This window comes from Telmatherina bonti, assembly GCF_933228915.1.
Source record: "Telmatherina bonti genome assembly, chromosome: 1".
NCBI classification, from domain to species: Eukaryota; Metazoa; Chordata; class Actinopteri; order Atheriniformes; family Telmatherinidae; genus Telmatherina; species Telmatherina bonti.
In genome coordinates this window covers 3,431,171-3,455,992 of record NC_136619.1, presented here as the reverse complement: position 1 = coordinate 3,455,992, position 24,822 = coordinate 3,431,171, and the positions used below count along the sequence as shown (strand labels likewise).

Genomic DNA, 24,822 nt, shown 5'->3' with positions numbered 1-24,822 from the left:
AAAGTGTACATCTGTAAACTTAACATTACCCTGTGAAGTATAGAAGTATATTTTTATAAACTAAAAATGTTCTAATTTACTCAGAAGTATAAAGTTAGTATACTTTATAGTACTCTACTAGCATAGGTCCCGTAGTCTACTTTATATACTACAGTATACTTAATAAAATAAACTTCAAGCCCACTACTTTTTGCTAATGGATTCCCAGTTACGTCACTGACCTGTTCACAGTTAAACTGGATATGCTACTGCTCTTTTCCTAGTTAAGCAGGTTATGTTACTGCACTGTCCCCAGTTAAATTGGTGATCACCAAGTTCCCAGGTAAACTGGTTATGTTACTGGCCTGATCCCAGTTTAATTGGATATGTTACTGTCTGGTTCCCAGTTTAACCAGTTATGTTATTGCCCTGTTCCCAGTTTAATTGGTTACATTACTAGCAGGTTCCCAGTTAAACTGGTTATGTCACTGCTCGGTTCCCAGTTAAACCAGTTATGTTCATGCTCTGTTCCCAGTTAAACCCGTTATGTTACTGACCCATTCCCAGTTAAATTGGTTATGTTACTAACCTATTCCCAGTTAAACAGGTTATGTTACTGACCTGTTCAAATTTAAATCGGTTATGTTACTGACCTGTTCCCAGTTAAACCGGTTATATTACTGCCCTGTTCCCAGTTAAACCGGTTATATTACTGCCCTGTTCCCAGTTAAACCGGTTATATTACTGCCCTGTTCCTAGTTAAACCGGTTATGTTACTAACCTATTCCCAGTTAAACAGGTTATGTTACTGACCTGTTCAAATTTAAATCGGTTATGTTACTGACCTGTTCCCAGTTAAACCGGTTATATTACTGCCCTGTTCCCAGTTAAACCGGTTATATTACTGCCCTGTTCCCAGTTAAACCGGTTATATTACTGCCCTGTTCCCAGTTAAACCGGTTATATTACTGCCCTGTTCCCAGTTAAACCGGTTATATTACTGCCCTGTTCCTAGTTAAACCGGTTATATTACTGCCCTGTTCCCAGTTAAACCGGTTATATTACTGCCCTGTTCCCAGTTAAACCGGTTATATTACTGCCCTGTTCCCAGTTAAACCGGTTATATTACTGCCCTGTTCCCAGTTAAACCGGTTATGTTACTGCCCTGTTCCCAGTTAAACCGGTTATGTTACTGCCCTGTTCCCAGTTAAACCGGTTATATTACTGACCTGTTCCCAGTTAAACCGGTTATGTTACCGCCCTGTTCCTAGTTAAACCGGTTATATTACTGACCTGTTCCCAGTTAAACCGGTTATGTTACCGCCCTGTTCCTAGTTAAACCGGTTATATTACTGCCCTGTTCCCAGTTAAACCGGTTATATTACTGACCTGTTCCCAGTTAAACCGGTTATGTTACCGCCCTGTTCCCAGTTAAACCGGTTATATTACTGCCCTGTTCCCAGTTAAACCGGTTATGTTACCACCCTGTTCCTAGTTAAACCAGTTATTTTACTGACCTGTTCCCAGTTAAACCGGTTATGTTACCGCCCTGTTCCTAGTTAAACCGGTTATGTTACCGCCCTGTTCCCAGTTAAACCGGTTATGTTACTGAGCTGTTCCCAGTTAAACCGGTTATGTTACTGAGCTGTTCCCAGTTAAACCAGTTATTTTACTGACCTGTTCCCAGTTAAACCGGTTATGTTACCGCCCTGTTCCTAGTTAAACCGGTTATGTTACCGCCCTGTTCCCAGTTAAACCGGTTATGTTACTGAACTGTTCCCAGTTAAATTGGTTATGTTACTGCCCTGTTCCCAGTTAAACCGGTTATGTTACTGCCCTGTTCCCAGTTAAACCGGTTATGTTACTGAGCTGTTCCCAGTTAAACCAGTTATGTTACTGAGCTGTTCCCAGTTAAACCGGTTATGTTACTGAGCTGTTCCCAGTTAAACCAGTTATGTTACTGAGCTGTTCCCAGTTAAACTGGTTATGTTACAACCCTGTTCCCAGTTAAACCAGTTATGTAGTGTTGTATGTGGTTTAGCTTCTACTGGGGATGTAGGTAAAATGAAACTTCTGGTTTTGTTTACAGAACCAAGTCACAACGTTTTTCCAGCGACATGTTTGTTTCCATGTTTATGAACCATAATCTTCTATTTTCCAGTGTTTCCATCACACACACACCAGTGTCCAGCTGTTCAGTGGGAAGCTGTCAGACGTACTGTCATCTGTGAAGAAAGCTGGAGGACAAGTGTGGGTGCAGCGGGAGTTGTGAAGGTAAAAGCCTCGTCTGCAGGAGAGACAGTCTCCAGGTGATGGGCCGAGGCATCGCTCACAGCCCCTATAGCAGCGTCCACAGCGGCCAGATGTTGTGTTCCCGTAGTGTCCCAGTGGACAGTGGCTCACACAGGTTCTATATCCACAACAAAACAAAGAGTCATGGCAGAGAGGAACTGGGCAGTGGTTCAAAGTGGGTTTGGAGCCAAACGTCTTATTTCTGACACCTTTACTGGCTGCAGGTTGTGGATGGAAACCTTTAAACACGTTACAGTTGGTCATATGTTGCATTACAGCAATGATAAGATCATTTTTAAGGTTCTGTTGCAGAAAAACAGAAGCAGTTGTTTTTCTTGCTCCATGTTCCTCCATGTCTCCCACCTGCCACTTTTCAAGCTGCCCAGGCTGAAGTGGATGCAGTTGAGACAGTGTTCAGCATCTGGTCCATCACAGCCCTGGTTTCCACACCCACTGTGGCATGGTCCTGGATGAGGAGCATTGTTAGAGTCATAATTGATATTTTTCCTCATATTACTGATCGAGAACACATTCCTACTTTTTTTGTCTCACCATTATACTCCTCCTCCTCTTCTGCCTCCTCATGGAGCTCTGACTCTTCCGGGACCTTCTCTGAAGCTGGGATATCCAGCATGCTGTGGTGCTGGTCAGGGTTATGAGACGTCCCATAAAGAATCAGAGTCCATTCTTTTAGGCTCCCTGTGCAAAGTACCAGTTTCCAAACATCAGAGCTGATGCTAGCATCAGGGTAAACTCCCTTCACGTCACCCAGCAGTGTCTAGCATCAGCTAACTGCAGCTAGCATCAGGGTAAACTCCCTTCACATCACCCAGCAGCAGCTAGCATCAGCTAACTGCAGCTAGCATCAGGGTAAACTCCCTTCACGTCACCCAGCAGTTTCTAGCAGCAGCTAACTGCAGCTAGCATCGGACTAAACTCTCTTCACATCACCCAGCAGCAGCTAGCATCAGGGTAAACTCCCTTCACATCACCCAGCAGCAGCTAGCATCAGCTAACTGCAGCTAGCATCAGGGTAAACTCCCTTCACATCACCCAGCAGCAGCTAGCATCAGCTAACTGCAGCTAGCATCAGGGTAAACTCCCTTCACGTCACCCAGCAGTTTCTAGCAGCAGCTAACTGCAGCTAACACGTAACACGTCTCTGAGCAACGTTACCTAACACAGATACACCGCACTGTAAACAGCACTGTGTCTGCACATTGACACAGAACTCCTGCGATAAGTTTTTAACACTATAATCTTGTGAGACAGATTTTGTCTAGTTGCTGACCACTGACCTGTATGGGCTAGTCATCAAAAATGAACAATTTATTTCCAACGCCCCCCATGAACACTTCAACGCCCCCTTTTTTAAAAATATTGCTCCCAGCGCCCCCTGATGGTCTCTGAATGCCCCCTGGGGGATTAGGGGTTAGGGGTACCACCCCCATTGAGAAGCACTGTTGTAGAGGATCCTTTCAGGATCTGTTGGTGCAGATTTCAGTGACAATGTTGATGGTGGATTTGACCATTGAGAGATCCTATAAAAAAACTTGTACTCTACAGTAAAAACAATGTTACATAAAAAACTGTGACAAAATAAAATAAAATATAATCATTCCCATAAGTACTTTGCAAGGTCCTAAACTGAACAAAATTGCTCAGTGTAAAGAACAACTCCAAAAATATAAAATTATAAGGTTAGTAGTCCAAACTGACATCTTAGCATAAAGGAATACTTATGTTAAGATTAAAATAACATCAACAATGACATTTACAGTGGTTTACAATGAGGCATATTTTGTCCATTCGGTTAAATATGGGAGGTTTTGTGTAGCTTCGCTATTTCATGCTAATTCAAAGAGCTGACATTAGAATCTGAAAATGATCTAAAAAGGAAAATGACAACACGTTTGTAGGGTCTCTGATGGGTTAAATGTGAGCATTAGTGTGACTTGCATCGATGATCTCACCCAGCACCTCAGGGTTACGCAGTTTCACCGGCCGGTCAGCAATCTCTAGAGTCCATGTCCCCTCTGCTCTCTCACCCCAAAAATGGACTGTCATGAACTCCCAGTTCCTGAAGCCCTCTTTGGAACTGTCTAACAGCCTGGAGAGACCACAGGGAGTCAGGAAATCACCAGCAGCATCTTCTACAACCGAAGCTCATGTGGAGTGTTCCGTGCAGGACTCACCTCTTGGCCAGCAGCTGTGATCTTGTCCCTGAGGGAGAGATCAGGTTTATCTCCAGGTCTCCTCGTCGTGGGTGGACGATAAACATCCTGACCACCACATGCTCAAGGTAATCAACGTGCTGTTCAGGTTCTTCTAAACATCCAGTGGTGGTAATACTGCTGTTAAGGGTCTGGCCAGCATGGATGTGTCTGGGACATACACATACATGTGTAAGTATACAGTGTCGGCCCTGACCATTTGGCTATTTTAACATTGCAGGACTTGTCATGTAATTTCAGTCTTATGTTGACTATTAATTTTATTTATTTATTGTATTAGCGTTGCTGTTTACATCATTTTAATGCAACTCTAGTACAGTGTACAACCTGGATGTTACCCACATGCTTAGAAAACATGCGACACACACAGTGCTCCGTTCACAGGAGTGAATATGATGCTAAAGGTATCAGCAGGTGCATTTATGAGCTTTGAATATGGTTGAAAGACACAGAAAAAATCAGATGTTGATTGTTTTATATTATTTTTACCAATACAGTAATTGAAATGTGAGGAGGGAGAGTAATTAAACACTTTCAACGATCTGTGAAACCTTTGACAGAAACAGACTGTGAACTTTCTGCCTCCAATCCAGTTTAGGAGGTTGAGAGGAGAACCTGCAGCGAGCATCGGGGTAAACTCCCTTCACGTCACCCAGCAGCAGCTAGCAGCAGCTAGCATCAGGGTAAACTCCCTTCACGTCACCCAGCAGCGGCTAGCATCAGCTAACTGCAGCTAGCATCGGACTAAACTCTCTTCACGTCACCCAGCAGCGGCTAGCATCAGCTAACTGCAGCTAGCATCGGACTAAACTCTCTTCACGTCACCCAGCAGCGGCTAGCATCAGCTAACTGCAGCTAGCATCGGACTAAACTCTCTTCACATCACCCAGCAGCGGCTAGCATCAGCTAACTGCAGCTAGCATCGGACTAAACTCCCTTCACGTCACCCAGCAGCAGCTAGCAGCAGCTAACTGCAGCTAACACGTAACACGTCTCTGAGCAACGTTACCTAACACAGATACACCGCACTGTAAACAGCACTGTGTCTGCACATTGACACAGAACTCCTGCGATAAGTTTTTAACACTATAATCTTGTGAGACAGATTTTGTCTAGTTGCTGACCACTGACCTGTATGGGCTAGTCATCAAAAATGAACAATTTATTTCCAACGCCCCCCATGAACACTTCAACGCCCCCTTTTTTAAAAATATTGCTCCCAGCGCCCCCTGATGGTCTCTGAATGCCCCCTGGGGGATTAGGGGTTAGGGGTACCACCCCCATTGAGAAGCACTGTTGTAGAGGATCCTTTCAGGATCTGTTGGTGCAGATTTCAGACATGATGTGGACTGTGCTGAGGTAGAGGACTCAGGTGCTCGAAATATGTCAAAGTACATGTGTCTACCGGATGTTACGTTCTAATAGAAAAGTCCCATTTGAAAGGTCAGTGTCTTCATATCTGAAAATGAACCTCTTATTACAAAAAGATATGCCTCAGTAGAAGGCAACCAGAACAATAGACCATCATCATCATCGTCATGCAGCATCTGAGAAAACATCTCAGCTTTTTTTTGCAGCAACTGGATATCAAGACAATGTCTAACGGGAATGTTAGTGGGATGGAAGATGCAAGCAGCTAAGGTAGACATGGTCTGTCCAAGAAAAGACTTTAGCTGTCAGGCTTCTGGTAGAGCCTGAGCAGCAGCTCGTTGCTTATTTAGTTTTCATGGTACATGTCATACATAATCTGAAGTTTATTTGTAAAAATGCAAAGTTTTTCCAAGGTGAGTTACAGATGCTACAGAGAAGATGCATTAATCCTGTCTAAGGACAAAACAAGAACTAATATCAGAGGTGGTAAGGCTATCAGTAAAGTCAGTGTGTGAACCGTCTCAGATGCATTCAATGCTCAATGTCTCACCTGGTCTGGCGCTCAGGTATCTGATGGCAGGTGTGCTGAGGAGGAACTGTCCTCCATTTTATAGCCTCTAGCACCATGGCCTCTGCGTTCACCAGGCCAAAGCCATACAGGTGGCTGACTATGAGAAAATACATGAGATGAGTCAGCGAAAGTTAAATAAAGCCTTAATGGCGTGCAGCAACACTGGTTTTACTGGAAGAAAAGAAAGCAGGTTGTTTCAGTTTCAGAGACTTAATGTGTAGAATGCAGCGTGCCTTTGTGTCCAGCAGCATTGGTCTTCCAGTCATCAGCTTTCAGGTGGACTGGTCTGGATGTCCTCACCAGTAGATGCTGCACATCCCTCCATGTAAGTAAACGACTGCAGGAACAGAGGACGCTGCTGAACTTTAAGTGGACACAGATAAGCTTCTATCCTCCATTGTGTTAATTCTGACTGTCAAGTCAATGATAAAGCTGATCAGATAGAATTGGACACTTATCATTCAAGATAAGCAGACAAATGTGTTTATTTTGATGTATCAGCACCAAACCTTATAAAAACCACTTTATACATTAGTTTAAACCAGCTCTGATGCGGGCCAAAAAGGACACAGAGCGATTGTCAAGTCTTCCCATCAATGGCAGGATGCATATGTTCAAGATGCTATTAGTGCCAAAATTTTTACTTTTCTTTCAAACCATTCCAGTATTTACAGCATGGTCATCTTTTAAAAGGCTATATAGGCTACCTGCTTGTATAGCTGGAAGACACAAGGAATGCCTGAAAAGACGGAAGGGCCTGGCCATGCTATTATTGCTGGGCAGGCAACACATCTACATTAAACTTTCTGATTCAGCCTCCAGATGGGAAGCAATTGCCCCCAGGGCAGTGTGGAACAGAGTTTCTACAGTCCCATAGCAATGATCAATGTGCCGTAAATCAGTGAGCCAGGGGTCATTCAAGGTATGGAAGCAGCTAAGAATTCCTTTTGGGTGCAGACAGGGCCTCTCTATGACTCCCATTTGTGAAAATGCCCTCTTCCCCTAATCTCTAATTGATCCAACCACTAAGATTTGGACCAGAAAAGTTCTGGGTGTGTTTAAGAATTTCTTAACGGTCATTTGAGCAGTCAAGGTGAAACTTCAAAATTCCACAATCACATTTTTTTCAGATATCTGCACTTTCCCGCCTCTCTCCAGATACCACAAACTGTATGGTTAGAGGAATGCTTAAATGTGAGTCCTTTGAAAAAGGGGGGAGTGTCCACTATTTATGATCTCTTGCAAGTCAACAGCCTCCTCTCTGGACCATATTAAATAGCAGTGAGAAATGGAGCTCTGCCCGAGTCTCAGTCGGCTGGATGTATACTTCATCTAGCTTCTCAGACGTCGGCTGTTCCAATTTAAGGTCCTGCATGGACTCCACTCTTGCAATAGCAAACTTCCTCCAAGAACTGATGAGAACTGTGTTAACCCCTTAACAGCCACCCCCCAAAATGTCAAAAACGCCTGAAAAAGACATACCCAAATTAAAGTATATTCAATATATTCAAAAGCATGGTCTCTTTATAAAGATAACACTCTAAAGTTTTACCATGAGCTTGCAAATTTATTGTAACTGTAACCAGCATAAAGTTATTGAAGTTCGAACACAAGGAAATTTTAGGGTTTTTTTCCCCTTGTCTGAATTTCTCTTCTACTTTGTCAACATGCTGCTCATGGAGAGATGGAGATATGGACTGGAAAATAAGATGTAGCTGTAGCCTGAAGCCTTTCCTATGACCAGTTAAAATTTGGTGACAATAGCAGCCAAAATTATTTTTCTATGAGGGCTTTACTGTAAGTAATTTCACGCGCTCCCCAAAGTGTCCATTTGGAGTCTCCAAATGGACACTTTGGAGTCTCCAACTTCAATAAGCTATAACTCCAGAACACTTCAACATACAGTCATCAATGAGACTCTAATGAAAGGTGGTATCAAGAGGAATCTTGTTGGATATTCATATTTACTTTCAGCATCATTGAAATTCACCAGGTGGTGCATAAACACCCTATAAGCTTATTTTTTCTACTGTGCATTATTATAAAAGAGTCAGAATAAGTTTTACGGTCATCATTTTTATATATGTAAACAATATAATGCCATGTTATGTAATGTGAAGAAAATGGAATCATAAAAACACCAGAACACAATACAATTTACATATTTACATAAGTTTTGAACTATTGCCTGATAAAGAGTGTTTGTAAAAGTAAAGTAAAAAGCAGGAGAGCAGAATATGTAGCTGTTATGATGAGCAGGGGTCCTGGTGGTCTGAAGGGCAGGAATGTAGGCTTCCTCTGGAAGGAGCTGGTCCTTCTTCATCTGAAGAGCTGCTGGGTTTCCATCACAATCACATGACAGACTAATAAAGACAAACAAGAAATTTTTATCCCACATTAGTCCTGCGACTGTAATAAGTGTATGTTCTAACAGACACGCATCGCTGCACGCATGCGCACACAGAGTATGGAAGCGGTCCACACACACGCAGATAAATCAGCAGCAGCTTATTTTCTTTCTATCATTTTCTATTTATGAACAAATGTTTACAACTGGAGGGAAATAGAGGTGTTGAACCGCTGCGTCTCTTTCATCGCTGCTCTTTTTGCTTCACGCACACTCGGACTGAACGACACCCGCATGAACGGTTCCCCCGGTCCGGGGTCTGACGTTTTAGAGCCGAGACCCCAAGTTTTCTAACAAACCAGGTCCCACGTCTTTAGCAGACCCAACAGAACCGCTGGAGATACGGCAACAGTAAGAAACAACGGGAAGAAAACAGCGCGGACGAGCCCACCCCTCCCCCCCCCATCCCGACGCACAAAGTAAACAAGCCCCCCCCTCCCAGCCCCATAAACAACAGAGTTCCTCATCTAAACATCTTATAAAGACGCCGTAGCTGCAGATAGAAGTTCTTACTTTTCATGCTCTTCTCCTTCAGGAACCACTTCTTCTTCTGCAGTCAGAGACGTCTTCCGCTGTAAACATCACTGTTCCTCCGTGTAAACCACTCCTCCACCTCCTCGCGGGTGTAAACGACTCCTCCACCTCCTCGCGGGTGTAAACGACTCCTCCACCTCCTCGCGGGTGTAAACGCCTCCTCCACCTCCTCGCGGGTGTAAGCGACTCCTCCACCTCCTCGCGGGTGTAAACGACTCCTCCACCTCCTCGCGGGTGTAAGCGACTCCTCCACCTCCTCGCGGGTGTAAACGACTCCTCCACCTCCTCGCGGGTGTAAACGCCTCCTCCACCTCCTCGCGGGTGTAAGCGACTCCTCCACCTCCTCGCGGCTGTAAACGACTCCTCCACCTCCTCGCGGGTGTAAACGACTCCTCCACCTCCTCGCGGGTGTAAACGCCTCCTCCACCTCCTCGCGGGTGTAAACGACTCCTCCACCTCCTGGCGGGTGTATTTCCACTTTTTGGCGTGTTTATGCAAAAGTTCATACAGAGGAAAAGCGGACAAAAAAGGCTTCTTCTGCTTTTGTGCACTGACGCACACAAGTACGCACGTTGTCACAAATGTTTACACACGGACCCCCTGAAGCCATTTTACATCCCACACACACCAGCCGCACATCGCCGTGACGGGAATTTTATTGGCTTTACGGCAGTGGGGTCAGAACTGGTGTCAGAGCTGTTGGACCAGGTTTGGAAGCAGAAACACATGTGATGGTCAGACCACCTAGGTTGAGTCTCAGTGGGTATTATTGGCTAAGGAAGGATCATGGATCAATCCAACTGGTCAAAAATGGGGTCAATCAGAAGGTGAGAGCCCACCGGTGCGTCATGTGCAGTTTTATTGAAATAGGAAACGTCTAAGATATTATATGAGCGTGATATAAAAAAAAAAATAAAAAAAATAAAATGGCCCGCGGGCGGACCGCCACCGGTTAAGGGGTTAAGGTACGAATGTCATATCTTCTTGTCTTGCCCGTTGCTGAAGGGCTTTTGAGAGGGGTTTTGAAGACCTTTAGAACATTGTGGCGTATAAGTATTCAACAAAACCCTGCGTTGTTTGGGGTGGCATCACAAGACTGTAAAATCTCAGCCACCTATGCCGCACTTCCTGTCCAGCGACTCACTTTGCTTGGCTGGAAAAAGACTGCAGCACCGTCCCGTAGGTGCAGGATGATAGACTTCAGTGGATATTCGGCTCTCTTCAGAGACCCAGAACTACCGATCTTGATGGCACATCTGAAAGTGGAACAGCTTAGAGATGACTCAGGGATCTGAACCAAAGTTTAGCAGTCTTTGGCAGCCATTTTTATTTATTTATTTATTTTTTGATATTCTGGATTTTAATTTCAATTATTTTGAATAATTGTTTGTATTACAAAGTTTGTACTGCTGGACCGGACCGGAGAGGACAGAAGAGGGACAGAAAGAGAATCGAAAAGAAGAGAAACAGAAAACACCTTGTAGAGAGAAAAAGAGAGAGAGAAAGGAAAAAAAAAGATTGAAAAAGAGAACAACCTACATACATTTGTGCGTATATAAGCACACATACACACCCACTTATATATACACACATCCATACACCTATACACACTGGAGTCATGTTCCCCCTGCGGGAGGACGAAGCCATCAACTATCAGGAAAACCCAGAGCTCACAAGCTAGATCAGACACACAGGAAGAAAACCAGCCGTTGTTAGTAAATAAACCTGCAGGCGACTCAGTGACTGTGTCACATGCAGAACATACAGAGAGGAACGTGTTCAGAGAAGAGTGATCAATGTGGCCCCACCCACACAACGTGGCTCCGCCCACACGCAGGCAAGAGGCCATGCCGCAGTCCCTTCTCGCCCACACACCAATACATCCATACATTTCCACCATGGCCATGACATGCACTCACACACCAACACACACACATCCACATCCCAACCATACCGCTACACCCACCCACCCACACCCCGTCACTCAAAAATACCCCCAAGCCCAGATCCCTGCCCCTCTCCTCCCTCCACTGCACCTCCCCTGAGACATCCCTCCTCGACGCCCTCACCCATCCCATCCCCTCCTAACCATTTCCCCTCCACCCGCCGATATACACCCACCACCGCAACCACACAAGCACTCACTCCCTCCCACACACACATCCATCCCCCACATGTCCACACACTTCCCGATACCCCACCATACATGCACCAACTCACTCCTCCACACACTCATGCTCCACCACACTCCCCCATACACACACTCCTACCCCGCCCCAAACTAATACGCCCTCACACTCCCTATACACACACCCCTACCCCCCCCCCCCACATGCATCCCTACCCTCCTCCATACAAACACCCCTTTCTTCACCCCCCCCCCCCCCCCCCCCCCCACACACACACACACACACACACACACACTAAGTGATGAAGCTGATTACAGGGGACCAGAGAAAACAAAATTCGTTCAACTGATCTTTAGAGGAGGCAGACATCATCTCATTACTGATGTGCTCTGAAAGGAGGTTTCTAAACTGAATGATGCTTAAATTCTTTTTTTTCATCCAATTCATGAAAATAGTTTTCTTTACGATACACAAGGCAGTCAAGACAATACGTGCAATGTTAATTTCCATGTTAACATCACCCAAGTGACCAAGTATGCAGAGAGAGGCAGAAGCTGGGATTGTACATTTGAGCCATGTCGATAAATCTCTGCACACCTCAAGCCAGAAGTTCTGCACTGGTGAACAGGACCATACAGCATGCATGTAGTCATCTGGTCTGTTATCTGTGCACTGTGAACACAGGTTAGATGATGCAAGACCCATCTGGAACATTCTTTTTCCTGTGTAATGTGTTCTGTGAAGAATTTTTTATTGTATAAGTTGTAAGTTTGGGTGTTTAATCATTATAAAGGTGTTTAAACATATTTGTGACCAGAAGGTTTGACTAAGGTTAATGGCTAAATCAGATTCCCATTTTAAGGTTGGGAGAGAGAGTGTCTCATCCACTTCGCACATCAATGTGTACATTTTTTATATTAATTTAAGGTTACTGAGATTAAAGAACTTTGCTACCCTGATAGGAAGCTGCAAGTTTATGAGATTCCGGTTATACTTTTTGCTTATTATAGATCTAAGTTGTTGATATTCTAGAAATTTGTTGCTACTGATTCCAGATTGTGAAGTGAAAATGTCAAATGATCTAAATGTTTTGTTTACAATTATATCCTCCAAGTACTTTATTCCTTGGTTGCTCCATTGAGAGAAGTTTAGTGTTATTTTGTAGGATATCAGGATTGTTCCAGATGGGTGTATATTTACATGGGAAGAGTGGCGACTTTGTTGTTTTAAGGAATTCCCACCAGGCTGTCAGAGATTAACTAATATTGATGCTTTTAAAACTATTATGATGTTTGATAGCTTGGCTAATAAAAGGCAAGTTTTTGATTTCTAGATTTTCACAGAATGCTTCTTCAAGATCTCACCATGGCTCTTCTAATGGGTGAGACTTGTACCATTTTGAGATATATTGTAACCTGTTGACTGAGAAGAAGCAATGGAAATTGGGCCGGTCCAAACCCCCAGATCTTCTCATTTTCTGTAGAGATTTTTAGCTAATATGTGGTGGTTTGTTCTTCCAAAGAAATTCAGAAATGTGAGAGTCCAGTGACTTAAACCACTCAGGGGATGGTTTAAAGGGTATCATAGAGAAGAGGTAGTTGATTTTTGGTAAAACCGTCATTTTAACCGTGGCAAATCTGCCCATGAGATAAACGGGTAGAGACCTCCAGCGTGTGAGGTCATCCTCTATGGTTTTTGAAAGCTGAACATAATTCAGTTTTGTTAACTCTGAAAGCCTGGAAGAAATGTTTATACCAAGTATTTTATATTTCCTGGCTGTAATGTAATAGTGGTTATATTCTGGAAACAACAGTTAATGAGCAGAACTGTCGACTTTGACCAGTTAATAGAATAATCTGAGATTGAAGAGAAATCATTCATTAGTGAGATGGTCTTTGATAGAGAGGTTTGTGAATTCTGAAGAAAAAGTAATATATCATCAGCATAAAGACTTATTTTGTGTTCTATGATTTTTCCCTGGATGCCTTTGATATCCTTATTTTGCCTGATAGCGGCTGCTAAGGGTTCAATAAAGATAGCGAATAGTGAGGGTGAAAGTGGACAGCCTTGTCTAGTGCTTCTCTGTAAACTGAAGCTTGGTGAAATTTGATCATTTGTCTTCACACAGGCCTTGGGTCAGTTAGATAATATTTTTATCCAGTCAATCAAAAAGGGTCCAAATCCTAATTTATGTAGAGTTGCTGATAAAAATTTCCAGTTTACTCTGTCAAAAGCTTTCTCTGCATCTAAAGAAATTATTGTTTCTAAGTTCCTAATGGTAGAGTGGTCTATAATATTGACAAGTCTCCATGTATTAACAGAGGATTGTCTACCTTTAATGAAACCAGTTTGGTCATGATGTATAATAGATGGAGTTACCTTTTCTAGCCAGGTAGCGAGGGCTTTGCAGATTATTTTAAGATCAACATTTATGAGCGATATAGGTCGATAACTGGATGGTAGTGTATGGTCTTTATCTGGTTTTAGCAAGAGATTAATTTTAGTGGAATTCATAATTAGAGGTAATCTATTGCTTTCCTTCATTTCTGATGTCATTTTATGAAATGTAGGTGCCAATACATCCCAAAACTCTAAAATTCAGCAGGAAAACCATCTGGGCCTGGAAGCTTTACTGCTAGGCATGCGCTAGAGGGCTTTGTGGAGTTCTTCTACTGAGAGAGGTGAATCCAAACCTGTAGTCTGTTCATGATTTAATTTAGGAAGGTCGATGTTTCTGAGAAATTGATTAATATTGTCGTCTGATGGATCAATTTGTGGTGTGCATAAGTTTTGGTAAAACTCCCTGAATACTAAATTTATTTCTTGATGGTCATGGGTGATATTCCCTGATGAGTCTTTAATAGAGGCTGTGGTATTTTTTCCCCAATTCATTTTCAACTGATTGGCTAAATATTTCCCAGAGCGGTTGTCATATTTAAAGTTTTCCAAGTGAAGTCTTTGTGCTAGAAACTGTGTTTTCTTCTCTAGTATTTCATTTAGCTCTAGTTTGGCCTTCCTTATTTTCTTCAAGATGTCATCACTTAGGGAGGTACCATTGGCATCCTCTAGGGTTTTAATTTCAAGTTCTAACTGTGATTTTCTTGCATTCTTGTTCTTTTTCTTATAAGACAAAAAACTGAACATTTGTCCTTGTATTACAGCTTTTCCTGCTTCCCACAACATGCATGCTGATGTTCCTGGGAGGTAGTTATTTTGCAAATACATATTCCACTCTTTTTTAAGGAAACTAATAAAGTCAATATCTTTAAGTAATGATGTGTTGAATCTCCAGTTTTTAGATAGTGATGTGGCTTCCTTATTTATCAAAGTAAAAGAGACTGGTGCATGATCACTAATAGTGATGGGATGGATTTTAACATATTGCCCAGTAAGGTGCTGTTAACCAAGAAGTAATCTAATCTAGAATATGAGAGGTGAACTGATGAGAAGAATGTGTATTCTCTTAAAGTAGGATTGTGAGAACGCCATGCATCACAAAGACCAAAATCCTTCATGTATTGTTTGACGGTATTGACAGATTGCCAATCCCTGCTATTTCCTGTAGCGTTGATCCTGTCCATACCAGAATTCAAGACTAGGTTGAGGTCTCCTCCCACAATGATAATATCATCTAGGTGGTTTGAGAGTGCCGCAAAGAAGGAATGAAAGAAGGAGGAGTCATCAACATTTGGACTGTAAACATTAGCTAAGCATATTTTAAGATTCTGAATAGACAAGTTAACTATAATCTACATTCAGTGTCTGCCATTGTGGAGTCTAGGGTAAAATTAATTTTTCTATTGAAGAGGATTGCGACACCTCTCTGTCTAGAGTTATAACAGGCTGCAAATACATGGGGAAATTGAGGTGTTCTGAGTACATCTATTGTAGATTTAGCCATATGAATCTCTTGTAATAAAATGTCAGCCTGTAAGTCTTCCAATTGACTAAAGATTTTTAACTTCTTTTCTCTTGAACCAACTCCATGTACATTCCACGTTACAAAGTTAAGTGTTTTCATGCCCGGGTTATAATAAAGTGTCCACAAATGTGTGCATGCACATACGCTTGAGCAATTGTGAAAGGGCTGTTGTGTATAGGATGCATCTTATCTAATACTGTCTCATGCAGGACATAACATGTGATGTGGATGTTTATATGATTTATATCAAGTGAACTACAGGTGATGTGGATGTTTATATGTTTATATCAAGTAAACTACAGGTGCAACAAACAGTGAAGAGGTGAAAAGTTAAAAAGAAAAAAAGGAAAGAAAGATAGAGGAGAGAGGAGAAAAGAAAAAAGCGTTTATGCCCAAAAAAGAACAGAAAACCATCTTAGAGCCTCTGAGACTGGCAGTGATGTTAATATTCTTTAGTCTGAACTAGATACATTTAACCCTCACAGTGCAGAAAAAAGAAGTCAAAAGAAGGAAAGAGAAATTGTTCATACAGCTAGTAAAAGCCAAGGTGTAATTGTAGAGCGTCCCGTTCACAAAAAGTCGGTCCAAGGAGATGACGTGTGAGCCTTCCTCCATGAATCTTCTCCTGATTGGGAACAGAATCCTGCGTCGCTCCAAGATCTCACGGGGAAACTGGTCACCAAGGCTATAATCGAAACCTTTTAGCTCTTTCCCGCAACGTTTCACCTGTTCTTTCTGCTTGAAATGCTCGAACTTTGCCACGATGGGTTGTTGTCGGCTGGGAGCGGATCTTTTAGCTCCGATACGATGGACCCGGTGAAACGTGACGTTGTTAATGGCTTCATCGGGGAGTTTGAGCTGAGTTTTGATAAAGTTTTTTACCGTAGCTTCTGGATCTACCTCAGCTTGCTCCGGAAGGCCTGCAAATACTAAATTGTCCCTCATGTCCCTGTAAATCGAGAACGGATTCCTTGATGTTCTTATTTTCCCCCTGGAGTCGGGTCATCCCCTCTGTGAGAGATCTGACGGACTCTTTGAGAGAGGCGCTCTCCGAGGCTAACTCCTGGACCTGGTGTTGGCTAAATTCCAGGGACTCTCGTAGCGCTTGGAATTCCTTATGCAGAACCTCCACTAGAGCCAGACGTGCATCGAGGCTGGATAAATGCTGATCTATGGAGATTAGGATATCGATGGTGTCTCCTTTGGATGGAGAAATTGCTCCGGGTGACTCCTCTTCTCGTGATATTTTCATTAAAGGAGCTTTGTTAGTAGCTGATGCCGCTGCGCTGGACTTCCCCATGACAATCCGCTCGAAACACTCGTCGATATAATCTTTCAGGGGATCCAAATCTTCGTTTTGCTCCAGTATGTTATTAAGAAGAAAACAGTTAGTTAATCAGGATATTATTTAATATATTGGCACGATTTAAATATGGGAAAAGAAATGTTTGTTAGATCAGTGGAACGCCATGTGGAATATGCCAGAGTCTCGTGAGTTCTTGCGATACTACAACATCACTTACCTCTCCGCAGCCATTTTTATTGCACTTTCAGAAATTCCTGACAAAGTAACAGATTATTGTTGACCTGTACGTTTTTTTTTTGTCGCACTTCCTCCTCCCTATCCCTGTATTTCTCTCCCAGAAAGAAAAGGTGGGGGGGGGGGGGGGGGGGGGGGGGGGGGGGGGGGGCCTGATGGAGTGTATGGCGTTTGGCCATACAACAAAAACTTTGACTACAAAAAATAATTATTGAAGATTTGATTCTAAATTGAAAGAATCACATTTTTCTCCATTAACTGAAACTTTAAGCATTTTTTTGCCAATGTTTTTTTTTTTAATGAAGGTAAATTCTCGACCCTTTCAAGCACAAACTACACACACACATAATCTGCATATCATTCTGCAAGTCTCAGCTTTCAGGAGGAAAATATATGCAAAACAGAAACTATGTCAGGAGAAAGAAAAGAGAAATGATGCTGACTTTGCCTCCAGAGCGAGAGCGATGATTCCAGCCACGATAGGAGCAGAGACAGATGTTCCTGTATGACCATCAGTGCAGCGCTGCTGTACATCTGTGGTTACCTAGCAACAAGCAAAACATGCTGAGTTCCCGCTGTTTTAAAAGGGAACTTTATCTAGGTTTTCTTCTTTTCATTGATCAACATCCTGTGTGTTACTGATAAGCAGCTTTTGTTTTGGTAATATCTTCATTCATACACAGATGGGGAAGGATAATAAATACAACTAAACATCTACTAATGTGTAACTCATAAACTTCATTCAGTAATTAGACTGAAACACTTCTAAGATGCAGGAGCTTAGCCTGCATGTTATTATACACTGTTCTACCCCTGGTTCATCCCCCCTGGTTCCTGGTTCTGGTCCTGATGGAGGTTTTCTTTCCTGGTTCTGGTCCTGATGGAGGTTTTCTTTCCTGGTTCTGGTCCTGATGGAGGTTTTCCTTCCCGGTTCTGGTCCTGATGGAGGTTTTCCTTCCTGGTTCTGGTCCTGATGGAGGTTTTCTTTCCTGGTTCTGGTCCTGATGGAGGTTTTCCTTCCTGGTTCTGGTCCTGATGGAGGTTTTCCCTCCTGGTTCTGGTCCTGATGGAAGTTCTCCTTCCTGGTTCTGGTCCTGATGGAAGTTCTCCTTCCTGGTTCAGGTCCTGATGGAGGTTTTCCTTCCTGGTTCTGGTCCTGATGAAGGTTTTCCCTCCTGGTTCTGGTCCTGATGGAGGTTTTCCCTCCAGGTTCTGGTCCTGATGGAAGTTCTCCTTCCTGGTTCTGGTCCTGATGGAAGTTCTCCTTCCTGGTTCAGGTCCTGATGGAGGTTCTCCTTCCTGGTTCAGGTCCTGATGGAGGTTTTTCTTCCTGGTTCTGGTCTGGATGCCAGTTTTTCTTACTTTTCTGAGCTGATTTAAACAAAGTTATTTTTAACCAGACTGATATGGATAATATGATGGATTTGGTTTAATTGGAATATAACTGGATTTAATTTAACTGGGTGTAAAAGTTAAAAGTAACCTGAAATGATTTTATTGTGAACATTATCTTTATGAATTAAGCTCCCTCCCTGAGCCATCACCTTATCGTGGCGGAGGGGTTTGTGTGTCCTGAAGATCCTAGCAGCTATGTGGTCTGGGGCTTTATGCCCCTGGTAGGGTCACCCATGGCAAACGGGTGTTTAGAGGAGGGACCAGACCAAGCACGGCTCATAGACCTCTATGATGACTACAACCATGGGCGGAAATGTTCCCTTGCCCGGGCGTAGGTCACTGGGGCCCCCCTCGAGAGCCAGGCCTGGGGATTGGGCACTAGAGTGAGCGTCTGGTGGCCGGGCCTTTGCCCGTGGGGCCTGGTCAGACTCAGCCAGAAAGGGTTACTAGGCCTCCACCTTCCGTGGGCTCATCATCTGCGGGAGGAGTCATAGGGGTCGGGTGCAGTGTGAGCTGGGAGGCAGCAAGAGGCGGGGACCCTGGCGGTCTGATCCCCGGCTGCAGAAGCTGCAGCTGGGACGTGGAATGTCACCTCTCTGGTGGGGAAGGAGCCTGAGCTTGTGCGTGAGGTTGAGCTGTTCTGACTAGATATAGTTGGACTCACCTTGACGCATGGCTTGGGCTCTGGAACCAGAACCTTCGAGAGGGGAACTTCTTCCACTCTGGAGTAGCTCATGGTGAGAGGCGCTGAGCAGGTGTGGGCATTCTCATCAGCCCCCAGCTTCATGCCTTTACATAGGGGTTTACCCTGATGGACAAAAGGGTAGTTTCCCTCCGCCTTCGGGTGGGGGAACAGGTCCTGACTGTTGTCTGTGCTTATGCACCAGACAGCAGTTCAGAGTACAGCAATATCCAGAACTCCTTGGTGGACACCAGCAGGGATGTCATCAAGCTGAAGAAGGAGTCCTATCAGGCCTTCTTGGCCTGTGGGACTCTGGAGGCAGCTGATGGGTAACGACGGGCTAAGTGACATGCGAAGTCGCATGTCTGTCGCCAAGGCAAAAACTCAGGCGTGGGAGGAGTTCAGCAAGGCCATGGAGAATGACTTCCAGATGGCTTCGAGGCGATTCTGGTCCGTCAATGTGTACAGTGGAGATGGGGGAGATGCTGACTTCAACTTGGGAGAATGTGGATCGGTGGAAAGAAAAATTTGAAGACATCTTCAATCCTACCAACACGTCTTCCAGTGAGGAAGCAGAGCTGGTGGACTCAGGGGTGGACTCTCCTATCTCTGGGGCTGATGTCACTGAGGTGGTTAAAAAGTTCCTTGGTGGCAAGGCCCCGGGGGTGGATGAGATCCGCCCGGAGTTCCTTAAGGCTCTGGATGCTGTGGAGCTGTCCTGGCTGACACGCCTCTGCAGCACCGCGTGGACATCAGGGACAGTGCCTCTGGACTGGCAGACTGAGGTGGTGGTCCCCCTTTTTTAGAAGGGGGACCGGAGGGTGTGTTCCAATTACAGGGGAATCACACTCCTCAGCCTCCCTGGTAAGGTCTATTCAGGGGTCCTGGAGAGGAGGGTCCACCAGATAGTTGATTCTTGGACTGAGGAGGAGCAGTGCGGTTTTTTGTTCTTGTCACGGAACAGTGGAGCAGCTCTATACCCTCTTTGGGTCCGGAGTGGGGTGGGGGGGAGCGTGTGATTGACAGACGGTTTGGTGCGGCGTCTGCAGTAATGCAGACTCTGTGCCAGTCTGTTGTGGTGCAGAAGTAGCTGAGCCAAAAGGCAAAGCTCTTGATTTACCAGTCGATCTATCTTCCTACTCTCACCTATGGTCATGAGCTGTGGGTCATGACCAAAAGGACGAGATCTCGTTTACAGGCGGCTGAATGAGTGGCCGGGCTCACCCTTAGAGATAGGGTGAGGAGCTCAGTCATCCGGGAGGAGATCAGAGTAGAGCCGCTGCTCCTCCACATCAAGAGGAACCAGTTGAGGTGGATCGGGCATCTGGTCAGGATGCCTCCTGGACCTCCCTGGTGAGGTGTTCCGGTCATGTCCCTCTGGGAGGAGACCCCGGGGAAGACCCAGGACACGCTGGAGGATTATTTCTCTCAGCTGGCCTGGGAACACCTTGGGATCCCCCCCGCAGAGTTGGCAGATATGGCTGGGGAGAGGGAAGTCTGGGCATCTACTTCTAAAATCCTACTAAAAAAATGACACTTACTATCTTCCTCTCATGGAAATCTCCGCTGCTGTACGTTGTGACCAGGATGGAGCTACAGACCTCCAGATACCAGGGCTTATTTCCATTCTCCGTGGTGCTGGAGATGGAGATGGTGTAGATGCTGCTGGTATATCCATCACATGAGCAGTGGTCACCCTGCCGACCTCCATTCCCAGCTGCCCAGACAAAGATGGACCCCAGGCCTCTGCGGCCCTGCATGACATAAACACACATTGATGTGTTGCTGTGATTCTGACATTATGGATGTTCATACAGACTATACTCAAACACAGCTCAGGTTTTGGACCTTTCTGATGCCTTGCTCAAATGCCTGCTGGGTTAGGGTACCCGGGCCGTCCACTGTCTTGCCATCATCTTTTGGCCCCCAACTGGCGCTGTAGATGTGGATGTAGTCAGGTCGAATTCCCAAAGATTTGGCCTCCACGATGTCGGTCACATCACCGTCTAGCATGCGAATCCCTGTTTGCAGGAAAGCATGAACCTCACAAACCCAGGCACCTCACTGGAAAAGGATCTTCAGCATCTCCACATCAACGGAGAGCCATGACCAGCCACCAAGCTGCAACCCAGTGCATCAGACACCCCCAAACCACCACCACCCACAACACACACTCACACAAACACCCATTCCCTCTTCCCTACACACACCTTTCACGCCCCATCTCTTACATGCACTGCCCCACTCCTCTGCCCGACTCACATACCCCCCCTCACACACACTCCTCCCACACACCCCTTCTCATCCCCCACTACATCACTCCCTCACACCTCCCTACACACCATCACCCACACACACGCCCCATCCAACCCCCACCTTGCAACATACCCCCCACAGATTTATTACAATCGACATACACCCACCCCTCCTTCCTTCCACCCAATCACCCACCCACTTACCTAAACTCTTCACCCTGATTCCACTGCTTAATAAACCTGTTTTTTTGGACAGCACTTCCCCCCCGCCCACGGTATACTGCATGGCCCCGCCCACATCCCACTGTCTGCCCCTCCCACTGTACACTACATGGTTCCACCCCCCAAAACTTGTCCATGAGTTGTGTTTTTATGTTATGATGACTAAATGTAATTAAAACTGGGAGGTGAGCTGATACTGAGTGCAGCAATCAAGACCACCTCGATGACCTCTCTCACCACCCCACATGCTCAACGTGCACAACGTGCACAACATGCTCAATGTGCACAACAAGGGGGGGAGGAGAGGGGTCTGGGAATTTAGAGGGAAGTGAGCGTCCATCCAGAAGGGGAGCCACTAGCTGCAGTAGGCATCCCTAATCAATCATCATCTCATCATCATTAGTCTCATCATAATCATCAACCTGATCCTCATAATCATCATTATCATCAACAGCAGCAGTAGTACCATCATCATCATCATCATCCTAATCCTCTAAATGATGATGATGATGATCATCATATGATCCTTTAACTTTCACACTAATAAAAACCCCAGAGAAAATGTTTCACTGTGTTTTTTGTTTGTTTTGGACAAGAATAAATAGAATAAATGTTTTATATTTATCTATTTACATTAAACTGAAAAAATGTATCTTGATCCAAACAAGATGAGAACAGTTGGTTTAGTTCTGAGAGGATTATTTTGGTATTTTGAGTACAAAGATGGATGTCAAGTAAACTGTCTGTTTGCCTCAATGACAGCAGAATGTGATGTTATTGTTTAGAGGTGGAAACTTTTCACATTTCATATCAGCAAACCAGTGCTACAACCAGATAAACCTGGAGGCTCAACTTTACCATCAACAAAGTCATAAGGATTAGGTGCATTTGCATCAGGATGAATGTAAGGCAGGAATGGAGAACCATACCTCCAATGTGAGCATCGTAGGCAATCCCAACGATGCAGTGGGAGTTGTTAGCCGCTGCTGCAACTTCACCTGCACACCGAGTTCCATGTCTACATGTCAACAGAGCACACAGAGAATACTAATATACAGAAAGGACCTGCTTACATGTCCAACCAAATGGAACATTGCACACAAAACAACTAAACAATGTAAGTTAAAGACAAGAGAATTCCTTTTGTTCACAAGTTTCAGCGTAACTGCAGCTTGCAGAGATGTCTTTCTGCTCAGGCTTAGCAATGCTGTCACTGTGACTGAAGCCCAAACTGCACATAAACAGCCGTAACTGTTACCATACTGAACACAAAATTAGCTTAGTTATTAGGGAATGTCTCAGGAATGAACCAGGAACTAATGGTTAGTTAACCAGTACTTCCTGGTGAATACAAAGCCAGGCCTTATTGGGGCACTTCAACTTAGTTATCAGGAAAACAAAGACAAAGAAATCAGGAATTAATGTGTTGTCATCAAAGAAACCAAAGAGTAACAAATCAGGAACTAACCAGCTAACTAACTAACTAACTAACTAACTGGTAGCACTTATTGATGAACACACAGGCCTGACTTTTTACACCATTACTGGTTATTTATCAGGACAACAAAGAGGAATGAGTAAGAAACTAATGAATAGTTAACCAGTACTTACTCATGAACATGAAGCTTAGGTTTAAAAGATTCAATGTTATTTTCCATCTTTACATATACTCTTGTTCAGGGTTTCCATTGGAATTGATTATTCCATTAAGATTCAATGTTATTTTCCATCTTTACATATACTCTTGTTCAGGGTTTCCATTGGAATTGATTATTCCATTATTATTTGTTATCGATGATCACATGATAGCCAGTTAGCGTAGAAAATGACAGATTGCAATCAGTAAAAATCTGTCAGAAATGTATCACTACTGAATAACCAATTAATCATTACCAACCAATTACCTGCTATTTTTTGTGTACTTAATGTAAAGTTAATCTCTAGTTAATCAATTTTAACCAGTATTTTAGATTTTTTCCAAGATTTACAAGAGTTCTAAATTCATACCAACCAGTATTACTGGTTGGTATGAATTGGGATTAATCCCCTAATAAGCTTGGCCTGTGTATCTACCAACAAGTACTGGTTAACTAACCATTAGTTCCCTCAGCAACATGTGTCCAGAATTGTAAAGTTTAACCCAAACAGCTTTTCCCTCAACCATTCTGCTCTCAGGTGCGTCGGGAAATATCAGGAATTCTCTGCCATGTAATTAAGCAACTACTATGTTTTACATGTGATAGTGTTTCACCCCGTGGCTTTAAGGGGACAGGTATCTGAGCATCATCTGCAAAGCAATGATCAGCAATGTTATGCTTTTAAAACATAGACCTAGAGGCAGCATATACAAGGAAATAAGTAGTGGATTCTTGTGGACCCCACAACTGAGAGGGGCTCATCAATGTGAACACTGACTGAGCAATCTGAGGGCTACGACTGGATCCAGTTCAGGACAGTGCCTCTAATACAGACATATTGCTTGGTGTGTGAGCAGGACGTGATGGTCAACTGTGCCAAATACTGGGGTGAAGTCTAAATGAATCAAGACAGCGGGGTTTCCAGAGGGAGGTCATTAAAAACTCTTAAATTGCAGTTACTTAACTGGGAAGAGACTTAAAACCAGCCTGGAACGTTTGTAAAACATTCACATCTGAGCCTGTAGTTGTATGTGCTTTTCTTTCTCTAACACGTTTGTTAAAAAGTTTAGAGATAGACCTGAGTTTGTAAGAATCGAAGCATCCAAATTTAGTTTCTTCATAAGAGGTTGAGTAAGAGTATGCTTAAAGGTAGAGTATGTAAGATTTTCAATATTTTCAATATAAATTAACTAAAAAAATAACTAAAATCATAATTAAATTGTTTTTTTTAAACATGTAGGTTCCAGTCTGTCCACATTTGATGCGTTATTAAATTACAAGTTTAATTAATGACAAAGACCCTTCTTGAATGTTTTCTGACCAGTAAAAAAAAAGTACTTTTTTTTCCACCAGTAGGGGGTGTATAAGCCCATTTATTGCAGAGCGACGTTGAGCTACAGCTCACAAGCTCATTGGAGCTGGCAAGGAGGAGGGGTGAGGGGTGAGTTTTGCTCATTACTGCCAACCTGTGGTCATTTGTGGAGGTAGTAGTTTTGTGGTTTTGCTCACGACCTGGTGTTTGCCACCTGGTAGTGGAAAGAATGGCCTTGAAATCTTACATACTCTCCCTTTAAGAACAGTTGGAATACAACCTGCAGAGCAGGAGAAGTTCATAAAGACAAAATAACAGGTGCTAAAAAGGCGTGAGAAAA

General features: G+C 43.9%; 1 protein-coding gene across 1 annotated transcript in view; it reads right to left on the bottom strand.

The window, feature by feature from the left end:
• The window catches only part of pcsk6 (proprotein convertase subtilisin/kexin type 6), a gene marked incomplete at both ends in the record, with an annotated part of 82,093 nt that overhangs the window by 16,366 nt on the left and 40,905 nt on the right, over positions 1 to 24,822 (bottom strand). The window contains 11 exons of the mRNA XM_079243273.1: positions 2,199 to 2,389; positions 2,635 to 2,737; positions 2,824 to 2,970; positions 4,245 to 4,381; positions 4,467 to 4,655; positions 6,427 to 6,544; positions 6,681 to 6,784; positions 17,423 to 17,523; positions 20,598 to 20,810; positions 20,905 to 21,077; positions 22,463 to 22,551. Of these exons, the coding sequence (XP_079099399.1) occupies positions 2,199 to 2,389; positions 2,635 to 2,737; positions 2,824 to 2,970; positions 4,245 to 4,381; positions 4,467 to 4,655; positions 6,427 to 6,544; positions 6,681 to 6,784; positions 17,423 to 17,523; positions 20,598 to 20,810; positions 20,905 to 21,077; positions 22,463 to 22,551 (1,565 nt within the window). The remainder of the gene's footprint in view (positions 1 to 2,198; positions 2,390 to 2,634; positions 2,738 to 2,823; positions 2,971 to 4,244; positions 4,382 to 4,466; positions 4,656 to 6,426; positions 6,545 to 6,680; positions 6,785 to 17,422; positions 17,524 to 20,597; positions 20,811 to 20,904; positions 21,078 to 22,462; positions 22,552 to 24,822) is intronic.